Raw genomic sequence first — 13,599 nt, forward strand, 5'->3', positions numbered from 1 at the left:
CAAAACATCAAAGGAACAATTAAATTTTTATTTTCTATGTACAATTTAATACAAGTTCATTCAACATATTGAAAAACTGTCCATAACAGAAGACAAATTAACAAAAAAAAAAACAAAAAAACATTCTTTGCAACAACATACGATGGTAGGCATTAACGGCTTAAGTGCACAGGTAGACATTGGATGTGCCTTTTCAAATGAAATTAATTGGACAAAGGAGGAAAGAGAGGCTTGACCTGCAGGCAGCTCATGCGTCGGGATAAATTAGAGTTGGTGCAGCATTGAGGCTGAGCTGTTTGACCTCGAGTAAATAGAGTTTTCCTACAAGGGCCTCTGGTGACAGCGCTTCCCTCGCCATTAATGCCTTGAAGTCCTCAACCGATGAAATCAAGGAAAATACTTGAGGAAAAATAGAGATGACAATTATACTGCATGTCTACTGAATGTGCAACCGAACAGCTTTTGCCCGAGACCAAGGCGAGTGGAGACACGCAAATATCATCATTGGCTTAATGACTGTGCTTTCATCAAATTGAACGAGGCGTCCTAATATAAATGATACAATATCAAGACATTCATGGGGTCCGATCTGTCAAACTGCCAGTGACTCATTCTTTCAGAAAAACAATACCTTGTACGGAATAAATCATTTCAAATCAAATGACTTTGTAAACACAGTTCAAGAAAAAGGTGCCACATAAGGATTATCACTATTAGTATTTGACTATTCACAGGCTACAGTTACTATAATGGTCAATATATAAATATTTCAAAAAATAAAACTGAAAATATGTTGAAAAGGATGGATGAGAGTTGATATTTTTACTTGTTGGGTTTAGATTTTTCTGTCATTTTTTCCTCAATCATGTGAATATTTATGTTCAGTAGCATAGTTGGATAGTCTACCTCTAAAATGACTGACTGACACACTGAGGGAAACATGGAAAAATAATCGTAAACAATAAAAACACGAAAACACTGTGAGGGAAAAGAAAAAAAAAAAAACATCAGCGTAAAAAGAAGTGTAAATGAGGCCAGTGTTTTCTACCCTGCCTTTCACCCAGTGCATGCTGGGATGTGCTTCCCCGTTTCCAACGTGACTTTGCGATAGAAACAATAACATGTTGCTGGTTATACTTGGTTAGATACTCATTCGGCTCATAAACATAAATTAAAAATTGTTCATCAGCGATGTGACAATATCACTTAAAATGTGAAGATTATTAAGGATATTTATTTTCATTAAATTGCACAGATCCTCCCAAGCTGGGGGAAAAAAAAAAAAAATCAATGCATGTAGATTACCTTTTAATATCAGTAACATGCATTAAAATGTTTTTTTGTTCTTTTTTTAAATCATGACATTTTAGCCCGGTTATGGTATACAGCATAATGTGTTTACATGTGCAAATTCAAACAAGCTATACGCCGTGGTGTGACTAGAAGGCTCCGGGAACATATCTGTTGGACTGAAGAAGGGCCATGAACTCCTGTTTCCGTTTAATTTGCACCATCAGCTTGATGCTCATAACAAGTAAAACCACCTGGGAGAAAAACCACATGAGTTCAGCTTTAGAAACATGCTGGAATTTCCATTAAATTACAACTGCAGCTGCCGATCGAGAGCCATATGTTAACACCATAATGTGTCTTTTTAATATATTAAGAGTCTGGTGGCTTAGCTTAAGTTGGATATAGTTTCTCAAATATACAGCACTGCAACAAAACTGCAACAAAGTGTTTTTTTTATAGGTATTTCTGCTGTTTGTGAGAGTTTGATACTTTCAATAAGCTGCAGAAGCATGCATGTGGGGGGAAGTTTTAGAGATCTATATGTAGCAAATACACTTGAAAAAAACCAAATAAAAGGATTGTCACGCATGCATTATACTCTTGTATCAAATGTTGGACAAAGGCTGACAATTATGATAAAACAAGCTGCTCTTTATTTAAAACCAAATATGATTATGGTTAGTATTACTTAACGGCAAAGTATTGAAGCACTTAAGAGTTACTCATCATGTTGAATTTACCACAGAGAAAACAAGTCCGTCCTCTCGAGCTGTCAGTAATGAGAGTTAGCAGTAGCACGACGGTTTGCGTTTGGGTGAGGAAGAGTGGCATGTGTGACTGGATAAAGCGCGGCGTGTTGACACAACAGCTGTTTTCTGTGATCCACTCAGGATGAAGACCACACGGCTCTATGCCAGCGTGAGTGAATGTGGAATACTCCCATGTTTCTGTTAGATTCAGCCCAAATCAGTAAGAAAATGCTGCACTGCTGAGACTCGTCTGTGTATCTAATTGGATTAAAGAATTGAAACTAGACATATAACTGTAAGAAACAAGACAAAGACACATACCCAAAACACTCCACTTCCAAATTTAATGCCCATCACCAAAGAGAATCCACGCTTCAGTGCAGAAACATAGATAGATAGGCAGGCCTGTGGAGAGATGTTTAGGTTTTAGGTAGCAAAAGTGATAGCAAGGTGAAAAATACTTGCTATTAGGACAACCTTTCTATAATGTGGTCGTTTTCCCCAATCTGGAGCAGGCATTTCTTACCTCTTGGTAAACATACTGGTTTTTTGGAGCACCAAGTGTGGCACTGCCACGCAGGCGTATCTAAAGAAGAGAGCACAACTCTGCTAAACCACTGCTAAAACCCCTCAATACATTGAGTGTTGCGAATCAAGAGGATAAAGCAAACAAAAACCATATTTTGTACAACATGAGGTACTCACACATTTTCCTGGGTACTGACAGTGACAGGAAGGTGGGATAGAGGAGCCCCAGTCTTTGTAGCCTTCCACCAGGCCGCAGCACTTAAACTGAGGAGACACGGACTAATCATTTGAAATGAAACACATAAATGCATCACGTGAGCATCGTAAAACACAGCATGGAATAAAATCCAAAATGCTGAGATTTAGGTGTCCACTGCAAAGATATTTTCTGATAGTGGCTGGTTCTCCAATTCTTTGTCATGTCTCTAAGACACTCTGCACATCTGATGTGCAAACATTTAGGAAATCAGCATCCCCTGGTGGTGGTCTTAGTTAGTCAACAGAATAAGTGTGTAGCCGGGTAAAAAATAACACACTAAGGGAAGAGTTATGCATTTTTAATACAGATGACAAGTTATCAAGATATCTAGTTTCAGGCAAAAAAATCCTGTTAGCTTTTTTGAGCAAGTAAAGGTGTGTAAACAAGCATTTTCTAAATGATGGTACTTTGAACACACTATGAATCCAGTGCAGAACATTGTTTTTTGCATTTTCTGCCATCATGGATGAATAATAAGCAGCTTCGGAATCCAACCAGCAACCTTTGCTTCAGAGATGGCCGCTCTTACTGCCTGTGCCACGCTGCCCTTTCAAATACAGAATCAGCTGCGTACAAAAGTGTTGTAAAAATCTATTTGTAAAGGGACATAAATTTATTCATGACATATCGATGTGATGAAGAAAAGAGCAAATTTCTTTGTGTGCTGAGTTACCAAAAGTTACAAAATCACGATTCCCAAACGGTGGTGTCTGAACAGTTTGACAGTGGGCGCTTTGCGTGGCACAAGCACACTAAAGTGAATTTCCTAGCCAGCGTGCATGTAAATGACCAGCAGAAATAGAAACATAGAATATCATGTTTACAAATTTAGGAAACAGTAATTCAGAGTATAACTCCTGAAAGAGATTGTTACTCCTGAAAGATGTTTTGAAGACTTCTGGGCTGAAATATGGTTACAATTTAAAAGTAAATAGATCTTCTTACATGTGCTTGAATACTGTATAATAGCGTCCTGTTTGTTTTGCTGGTTCCACTAAGGGGCATCATGGACAGCAGCTTAGTCTCTTCCCGTACAACCGCTGTCTGAGGAGAAAGAAACTATGAAACACTGTCTCAGTCAACTGTTTTCAATAGCTTAGGGTTGTCTTTACAATACACACTGTCAGCTCCAGGCAGTGTCTTCAGCCCCAGATAAGCAACCAAACAGGATTTTCAACCAAGCAAAGTGCTTTATTTCCTCTGCATTGGCACGACTGAACCGCAAACCCATCTCTGACCCTATCTTTCCCTCAAAACTATTTTTCTTTTAGATTTTATTAAGTTCCTGCACATCAGGGATGCTAAAATGATGCAATTTAAACTTTAAGCTTTGGACCCTGCCATTAGATTGCCAAAAATAGGCCCCTCAAAGCTGAATCAGTTTGCTATTCCCATTCTGTACCTCGTAAACATCCTGGTAACTCAGCGCTGTTGTCACAATTATTGTTTGGCTGGCCGCCGCCATCCCAGCAGCAAACTATGCAGAAATACACACATTAACAAATCATATGAAGTGACAAGATGGAATTTATCAAAACCGTTCTTTAGGTCAAGTTTTTTTTATCAACCCATCAATTTTCTTCCAAACACTGGGAACATTTTTCTTATTACCAGAATCAAACACCATCTCTTTCCCCAAAAGGCTCCAAACACGCCGAGCACTGACAGAAGCAGGCAGGTGATTTCCAGGATATACATGATCACAACAGACACATTCGACACCAACTGAGGGGAAAAAAAACAGTGAACGTAGAAACAAAGCATAAGGAATATCATGCATTAGTTGCATTCAATTATTAAACAAAGATCTGGTATGCTCAGAAGTTTCTAATTCCATAAACGCAAATGAATGGTGCCAGACAATCTTTCCACTCTTTCCTTCCTGACGACATAAAGAATTTGTCCCCTTTTATTTTTTGTCATTTTTGTGATTGCATTTATGATTTCCACTTTCCAATTTTTGTCAAATCACATCTCACACCAGTTTCTTGTATTGTTTTGAATAAACAAAAAAATAAAAAAATAAATTAGTCAATTCAAGTCGTCGCAAAAGATTCTTGTAATGTCTTAGTCTATTGCATTTCTTAATTTTCACATGAACTGTGCTTAAAATAAGACTTCTCATTTTTTTTGCTATTTTAAACTTGCCTCTCACTACCAACTATGTCTCGAGACCCCTTAGGGGTCTTAGCCTCCACTTTAGGGAGAAATTTTAGATTTGAAAATTTATTTACGTACTACAAATGCTGAATATATATATAGTTGTTTATTACACCGATTACTATTTCTTGTCAGAGATAGAGCAGGACTGCCACAATAACACTGCTATAAAAAGGGCCAAAGGTCAGGGTTCCGAAGATAATTCACTTGTCTTGTTCATGGACACTTGGCTGGGGGGAAATACTGTGCAAACATAAGACCTCTGACTCTTGTTATCCAGAGAAAGGACAGCATTAACATTGGTGACAAACATAACAAGCTAAAATCCTGCAACGAGCATGCCTTTTTGTCACATATGTTTGTATTTCCTTGTTTTATCTGCTTACTGTAATGGGAGAGATATCATTTTCAGTCTTACTTGGCCGGCCTGTAAGAGGTCCCTGTGGCCAGCAGCTGTCATGGTCAACATGAAGAAACAGAGTGCCTTGGAAAAAGAGAGCACAGAAATATTAAACAGCCGTAAATTAACCTGATAAAAAAAAATCTTCATTTAATGGGAGAAATAGCTCATCCTTTATCATAGATATGCTTTTCATCTGTAAAGAATAATCATGACGTTCAAGAGCCTCTTCTAGATATGTTTAAGAAATTGGCAAAAGCTTTGGAAATCCAATAACAAATACACAGTAAAAACAGATTCATTTTGAAGCTTTTCCAACCATTTAAATAATTCAAATCTCACACAACATCACCTGTCTGACCTTTAAATGCATCATTTCTACAACAAAGAACTCGGCATTTCTATTTCTAAAATAATTTCAAAATAAATCTTCTCTTGTCTTTTTGATGATTTGATCTTTGAAGATAATTTATTTCTCCATTTTATGAGGAGAAATATTAAGGTTTTATGTCAAAAGTTGTTTTTAAACTCTTAATCACCATTTTATGAACAGGAATTTTTCATATTATCAAGCAAAAACTGCTAACTCTTTAGCAATGTTTGCTAAAGAGTTAGCAAAGCTAAAAAATGTATAAAAATAAAATAGGTACTTTTGATAAAAATGGGAAAGGCATTATTATCACTATGACAATTGTTAATTCATTTGTAGTCCATAGATATGAATAGCAGAATCACATTTTATAAATTAAACATAATTATTCAAATGTTTCTTTCCTTGTTGATTGACAGGCGTAGCAGTGACACACCGTGACGTCAAGCTAACACAGTTTTGTGGAATTTCTCAATTTATCACCCGCGTTTGTCCGTGGAATTGAGTGGGACGGGGCTCTTTGGAAACGTTAGCCCGTCTCTTGAACGATACAGTCCGACTCGGCAAACCTTTCTCGGGTTTATAATGCCACAATTTCCGGGCAAAATCCGTCTACGATTGAGGGGATTAGCCGTGTTTGACGGACACGACACTGGACACACACAGGCCTCCTAGCCATCCGCTTGCATTCATCACCCGGTGAAATCCACCTACCATATTCACGGCACACGCGAAAATAAACGGCCTTTTTAGGCTCATCTTATCCGCCACGACGATCACCGCGTTCCGCTGCATACCGCTGGCCTTAAAACACACACACATGCACAAATCTGAAGGTTATCGATCCGTGATCAGACCGTCAGGGCATCTATCCGCACACAGCACGTCACTGTGATGCGCTGGATGAGAGCTCCGTGTTGCCTTTACGTGCAGTAGGAAATTTCCCAATTCAGCGGATCCCCGGGCTGGAATACAAGTATTTTCAGTTATTTACACTCTTCAAATGATTAAATCGCTCAAATGTTATAACTTAACATTTCATGTTATTAATTCATTTTTTTCTAAATATGGTGATACAGTAAATCTTTCCATTTTGAAGCGTTTATTCAAGTCCAAAAGTGCTTTATTTTGTGTGCAAACACAGTGAAATTCATTTATTGAATTTATTAATTTGTTGCAGTGCATTTGGATATGTGCTGATAGGAGGAGTGTAAACATAAATATGATTAATATATGAATATGAACTGTGCAATAGAAAAGTGGCAGTGCAATAAGACATTTATGTGCAGTTTGGTGTGTGCAGATGCAAGGATGAGTGCAATTTAAATTTAATTTCAATGAATTTTAGAATGCCCCCCCTCCACACACACACACACACACACACACACACACAACACACACACAACACACACACACACACACACACACACACACATTTGCAAACACCAAACACATGCATGCATGCATACCTATATGCAAATACAGGACTGTCTCCGAAAATTAGAATACTGTGATAAAGTTCTTTATCTTCTGTAATGCAATTAGAAAAACAAAAGTTACTTTTTCATGATATTCTAATATTTTGAGATAGGATTTTTGAGTTTTCTCAAGATGTAAGCCATAGTCAGCAATATCAAAATAATAAAAGGCTTGCAATATTTCAGTTGATTTGTAATGAATCCAGAATGTATAACATTTTTGTATTTGGAATTGCGTTACAGAAGATAAAGAACTTTATCACAATATTCTAATTTTCTTAGACAGTCCTGTACATGCATGCATACAAACAAAAAAGGACATTTACAAAGCAATCACAACATATTGTTAATAAAAACAACATTCATAAAATGAATAGCAGTTTGCAAATGAAGGAAATCATAATGTTCAAGCTCAGAAACAGTTTGGAGGAATGCAACCTGAAATAATAATAAAAGCATACCTTACTTCTCACTCTCCAGAGCCAGTCTGTTCAGTTTGCATGACACGGTCACTGATCCGTTGACTTTGAGATCTTTCCCTTCCCGTATGTTTTCAAACCAAACACGCTGAATGTAGTAAACAAACACGCCTGAAGAAGAAAAACAAAAAGGTATTCCCAACAGCAGTAATAACTGCCAAAGAAAATACAGTTCTCAGACATACATTATTTTACATTCACATCTGACAGCAGGGTCGTGGTACTTGACAGTGCAGAGAAACACCTCACCTATTTTTGGTCCGTTTTATTTTAACCTACGTTTCAATGCAAATCAGATCGGACGCATTAATAAGCATTTAATTTGGTCAGTTACAGTTAAAGCGGCAAACTTTGCAGTAGTTAATAATCGTTCATGTTCAAATACTCTGTTTGACCGTCTGGTTCCTGATAAAGGAACTGCATTTCCCAGAAACACCGCAGTTCTAATAGGGCAGGGCCAGTACTGTAGAACAGGTAGGGTGTGATTCTATTGTTTCCAAAGGTGCTCCAGGGAAACACACACACTCACACACACACACACACACCAACGAGTGCGCAAGAACATTAGAAAACTGATGAGGGAAGAGCTGAAGGGGGAGAAACGAGACGGAGGAGCAGGTGGATCCGACAGCAACCCTGGATCCCTGACAAAACAGTGGGAGAAGAGAATTCTTGTTTTTTTTTCCCATGACAGCGGCATCTGCAAGAGGCCAAAAAGCGAGGAGATTTTGTTTAAACTCTGTTGCTGTGAGCCTTCGGAGCTGGTCGACACCTGAGGGAGCGAGGGGAGAAGCAACACTTGGACAGTTTTGCTTCAATTCAGACGGACCAAGGGGAGAGAATGCAGAATTAGAAGGAAATTCTGCTATAAAAAAGGCATCTGCTTTTTTCCAAGACTTTTGAAACCACTGAGCAGCAGCTTTTTTTTCTTTTAACATAGGGACAAACAGAATTCATGACACCTTGAACTGGTTTTTCGACTATACATGAGCTAGTTGAACCAAAGACACCTGAGGGTGAGGGATTTCGACCGCTTATCTTAGAAGCAAAAGCCAAAGGGAGTTGGAATATTTGGTTGTGTAAATTGACTTAAATATCTCACTCAGCCACAAAACTTTCTGAGCATCTTCGGTCTCACAGGTCATCCATTGCCTGCAATCCACCTGCAAAGAAAAAAAAAAAACAAAGATCTCACACTCGTCTACCCGCAAAATGCAGAACCCAGGACCGGAACACGACGACTGTTTCGATTTCCTTTTTAAAATCATCCTGATCGGGGACTCCAATGTTGGGAAAACATGTGTGGTTCAGAATTTCAAGTCGGGGGTTTTCACGGAGAGACAGATGAACACCATCGGAGTGGATTTCACGGTGCGGACCATGGACATCGAAGGAAAGAAAGTGAAGGTTCGTATGTACGCGTTGGAAGTTGCATGTTAATGCAGCCGCAAAGGGCGAATGAATGTCAGTTCCTTTTGATAAATTGTCAAAGCTGTAGAATACAGAACAGTTCCTCTCCCAGCCTTCTGATTGTATGAGAGAAAGCCGAAGACGGCGTCTTTAGTAGTCAGATCATGGTCTTGGAGGCCCGCTGTTGTGATCGTGTTGCTGTGTCAGCTGCCTGTGACAATGACAAGCTGTTCCGCATGGTCGCGGACCTTCGAGGGGGAAGTATGAGAGATGCTGCGGCGTGAGGTCGACGGTTTATCCAAGTTGTGTTTAGTTTCCTTCGATTAACAGTCGAAGATGTGACCTAGTCGCGTTACTGTGAAAAGAGGTGTCCTTTTGTCTGAGGTTCAGTTGGACGGAAAGCAGTTGGACCAGCTGCCAACACAAAAGACCTGTCCTTCAGGTTTTCTTTCCTGTATTTTACAGAAAAATAAGCTGGAATGACTTCCCTGTGCCCTTCGCAACAGACGAGGAAATCATTTCCCGAGCCGAAGCCCGATCGCGCCGAAGCAAATGTCACGTCATAGGAATTCCTCCTCGGACGTTTATTTATGCCCGAACCACTTTCATCGTGTACTTCGGTTTTTTTGGCAGTACGATTCCGATTCCGACCCATCAAACTGTCAGTGTGCTTTATTGAAAATTTTGACCGAAAAACAATTAATGTAATGAATTATGCCTTAAGTGAACTTTAATTCAGGGCAAAATATTCCACTCGGCTTTGCAGTAAATCCTTGTGATTAATGGAACTCCAGCATCAGTTTCAGACTTGCAGACTCTCAGCTGCTGCTTCTTTGCTTTTTTTTTTTTTTTCAGTAATCTCCCATTTTGAGAATCGAACCATTCATCTCGAGGCTGTAAAGGCATACATATGTGGAATTTCTTCCCCTGCCCATATTTCCTCTCAAATTCTAACGATAATATTCAAGCTTGATTTTTGTGAGGTTTCGTAACATGCCGAACTTTGTTCTCGCAAAGGAGAGGAGTGTATTACACGTGTTACAGCAGAAAACACCTTTACTTAAACTGCATAACAGCTACATCATCAGGTAAACATGTTATACGAAACCTCATTTGCGGTCATATTGAAAAACTCGGTTCAGCGCCAAGACTTGATTTGAAATGCGTCCAGGAAAGTGAGCTAAAGATCAAATGTTCAACACGACGGCTGAAAACAAACAGACTAAGCTGGTGAGTCTGCTTTGGTTGCCATGGCAGCAGTTTCTATACTGGCATGGCGTGTGATGCGTGATGCTCTCGGGACACCCAAGAAATCACCCTGTGTGTGTGTGTGTGTGTGTGTAATTTAGATGCAGGTGTGGGACACGGCAGGACAGGAGAGGTTTCGCACCATCACCCAGAGCTACTATCGCAGCGCTCACGGCGCCATGATCACCTATGACATCACGCGGCGCTCGACCTTCGACTCGGTGGCGGACTGGATCCAAGAAGTCGAGCTTTACGGAGCTGCAAACGTGGTGCTGGTTCTTATAGGTGGGTGAGGAACCGCGCACGCTTTATGAGCGTTAGTGTGAGTCATTTTGCCGCGAGGTTCACCAGCACCTGAGGTGCTTCTGTTTTTATGTTCCCTGGGAAGTAAATAGATGTAATTATGTGACGTTTGGTTCCCAGGTTACCGTTTTTTGAATGTTATCGGGGCTTAACAGAAGTCGTGCGCAAACGGTTGCCAAGCCTTGCGAGTGGAAGTGAGACCGGTCGAGTTCGGTTTGGTATGCAAAACATGCAAACTCATCAGACTGAGTTTATTCTGTCTTTTATAGGTTTTTCAAAGGTGAAATTTAAACATTTTCCAGGTTAATCTTCAAATTACCATTTAAGGCATGGGAGTTTGTGCAAAGACACACGTGTGTTATTTAAATGCCATTAAGATGTATTTATTTTTGGTGTAAAAGCCTTTATTCACAACTGACTATTACACAGAATCACCCTGGGTGATATTATTGTACGATTAAACATAAAACTTCCAACCTAGAGGCTCTTTTCTATCCAAACAAAGTAACTATATTTGATTCTAAGCTAAAACATTCATCTTAGCAGCATTAAGAACAAGAATAATAAGAATAAGAATAAGAATAAGAATAAGAATAAGAATAAGAATAAGAATAAGAATAAGAATAAGAATAAGAATAAGAATAAGAATAAGAATAAGAATAACAATAACAATAACAATAACAATAACAATAACAATAACAATAAGAACAACTTTATTTATCCCGAAGGAAATTGTTGTGCCAGAGTAACAAGAAAAATATAACAACAATAAATAATAGTAGAAAATTGGCTTAACAGTAAAAAAAAGAAAAAAAACATAAATCTGTAGTCCTGGTGAACTGATATTATGTAGCATGTGACGAGAATCAAGAATCAAGAATCAAGATTTTTAATTGTCATTGTGCAGGCGCAGTGAAATTTTTGCAACAAGAGCTCCCGGCTCGCAGCATGTACAGGTTTTTTATAAAAATAAAAATAAATGGACAGTTATTTACATAGTGCATGTTAATATACATGCCTCAATAGCAACGTGCTAACGTAGAAAATACCTGTAATCGTTTATCTTGAGATACGAGTTCTCAAACTGTTCGAAATACAGTATTTCGAGTGCTACCTTCAGGTGTTTGTACGTATCTCTGAGTTCTAAGTGCTTTTCTAGGTAATAAAAGTGACCTGGAGCAGGAACGTGAGGTTCAGTTTGAGGAGGCCTGCTCCCTTGTGAAAGCCAGAGGCGTCCTCGCTGCTCTGGAAACATCTGCAAAGGTAATGACAGAGGCTTCCAATGGACCAAACCAAGGTTTTTATTGATTTTATAATGACTGAAATTTGTGGTAGTTTGGACAGAACTGTCCCTCCGTAGAGTCTGTGGAGGTTTCCAGTCATCCAAGTCATGGTGAATTCTTGTCGAAACCTTCTCGTCGTGGCAGCCGGACTTGAGTTTCTTCACTTGAAGATGTTTCACCCCTCGTTCGAGAGGCTTCTTCAGTTCCGATGACCTATGAGGAGTTTCCAAATATAACTCCTAAAAGAAGAAGCCTCTTGTATGAGCGGCGAAACGACTTGAGTGAAGAAACTCAAGTCCAGTTGCAAAGACAAGAAGCCCTTTCATAGTGTACTATTTTCACAAATAAAACAGCTAGAATATAGTTTTTAGCCTGTTATAGTAACCAAATTAATTACATATTAGTCTACAGTTTCTGATAAATAAAACAGATAAATACGCCAATGCCTAAAAGTCACTAGTTTCATTTCTTTTCAGTCTTGTGTTTGTGGTGTTTGAATTTAACATGTGAAAAAATTCCTTGGCCTGTTAATTTTCAGCTCAGTGCCAAAACATTTGAGAACCTTATGGGACAGAAATGACCAAGTATAATTTTTCTCATTTCTGTCCGCATCCTTATTTGTAGGAGAGTCAGAATGTAGAAGAAGCCTTCATATTGATGGCCAAAGAGCTGCTGTCGCGCAACGGCCTTCAAGTCCAGCAGGGCGAGGTAGGGAGTAACAGCAGGCCCAGAATTCTCCTCCGCTCCGACTCTCGTCCGGTTAACGGCGCCATGGCGACCTTTGCATCAGCGGAGAAGAAATCATGCTGCTGAGGATGAAATGCTGCGACGTTTCGGAGATGAAATTGCGACGGCGGATGGAAACCGGGAACGAAACCGCAGCACAACCAAAGTAAGATACAGCGGAGGACGCAGGAAACCATGGAAACTCATGGATGTGCACATAGAGCTGGTCGGGGATAAAAGTGATCATTGGAGTGACTTGCCTGCAGCCGGAGACTTACCTGATGACTCACTCGAAGTGTTTTGTGCATCAGGGACGAGAAAGTCGATGACGAATCGGGGAATGTTTACAAAAGAGGTGCAAACAGGTACAACCGTCACAAGGTGCCGCAGGACTCTCTGACTTACGGAAAGAAATGACATGAATGCCTTATTACATCAGTCGATTCTAAAAGGAAGACATCACCAAAGACTTTTTTTTACTCTCAACAGCTAAAGTAAGTTACAATGATTTAAGATAAAGTAGTATATTTTACTTTATAATTTGAATTTCCTTTTTGGCGTGATCGACCCCGGCTGCTCCGACGGGCCCGTGGAACCTGTGAATCCGACCCGCTGAGACCAAAAGGCTGTCGAAGCTTTGTTTTTGGGGTTGCAACAGGTCGCGTGCTGGATCGCCGGGCTGAGATTTGTCTCGAATGGACCTTTTATTTGCATTAAGGCTAACGGTGACATTGACGTTTTGAACAAAATCTATGCTAATAAAATCAACGTTCTTTATTTGCATATTACTCTTGTTTTATTTCTAGACAACAGCACATGAAATATTGTGCACTTTCAGTTGATCCTTGGGTTTTTTGTTTCTTACATAATACTCAATCTCCCTACTGGTTAATGATGAAATGGACAATTCTTT

General features: G+C 39.4%; 2 protein-coding genes across 3 annotated transcripts; one reads left to right on the forward strand and one right to left on the reverse strand.

The window, feature by feature from the left end:
• Positions 1–16: 16 nt before the first annotated feature.
• On the reverse strand, positions 17–7,794 carry LOC147234265 (tetraspanin-8-like). 2 transcript variants are annotated; one of them, XM_086147126.1, is made up of 11 exons: positions 7,699–7,794; positions 6,687–6,724; positions 6,474–6,563; positions 5,408–5,473; positions 4,441–4,554; positions 4,232–4,306; positions 3,775–3,873; positions 2,748–2,834; positions 2,569–2,628; positions 2,364–2,447; positions 1,303–1,544 (listed from the first exon to the last, which is right to left on the reverse strand). In XM_086147126.1, the coding sequence occupies exons 3-11, from the start codon at positions 6,552–6,554 to the stop codon at positions 1,440–1,442; spliced, it is 771 nt and encodes a 256-aa protein (XP_086003252.1). In that variant the 5' UTR covers positions 6,555–6,563; positions 6,687–6,724; positions 7,699–7,794; the 3' UTR covers positions 1,303–1,439. The 2 variants fall into 2 exon arrangements, with proteins under 2 accessions (XP_086003251.1, XP_086003252.1); XM_086147125.1 differs by lacking the exons at positions 6,687–6,724; positions 7,699–7,794 and having other exon boundaries at positions 17–1,544; positions 6,474–6,657.
• A 472-nt stretch (positions 7,795–8,266) lies between these two features.
• Positions 8,267–13,466, forward strand: LOC147234266 (ras-related protein Rab-19-like). Its single transcript, XM_086147131.1, has 4 exons — positions 8,267–9,123; positions 10,476–10,659; positions 11,837–11,940; positions 12,585–13,466. Exons 1-4 carry the CDS (start codon positions 8,929–8,931, stop codon positions 12,771–12,773), a joined length of 672 nt encoding a protein of 223 aa, XP_086003257.1. The 5' UTR covers positions 8,267–8,928; the 3' UTR covers positions 12,774–13,466.
• The last annotated feature ends 133 nt before the right edge of the window (positions 13,467–13,599 follow it).

Source organism: Fistularia commersonii, chromosome 5 (assembly GCF_037954325.1).
Source record: "Fistularia commersonii isolate RoL2024-O1a breed Wild chromosome 5, RoL_Fcom_v1.0, whole genome shotgun sequence".
Lineage (NCBI taxonomy): Eukaryota > Metazoa > Chordata > Actinopteri > Syngnathiformes > Fistulariidae > Fistularia > Fistularia commersonii.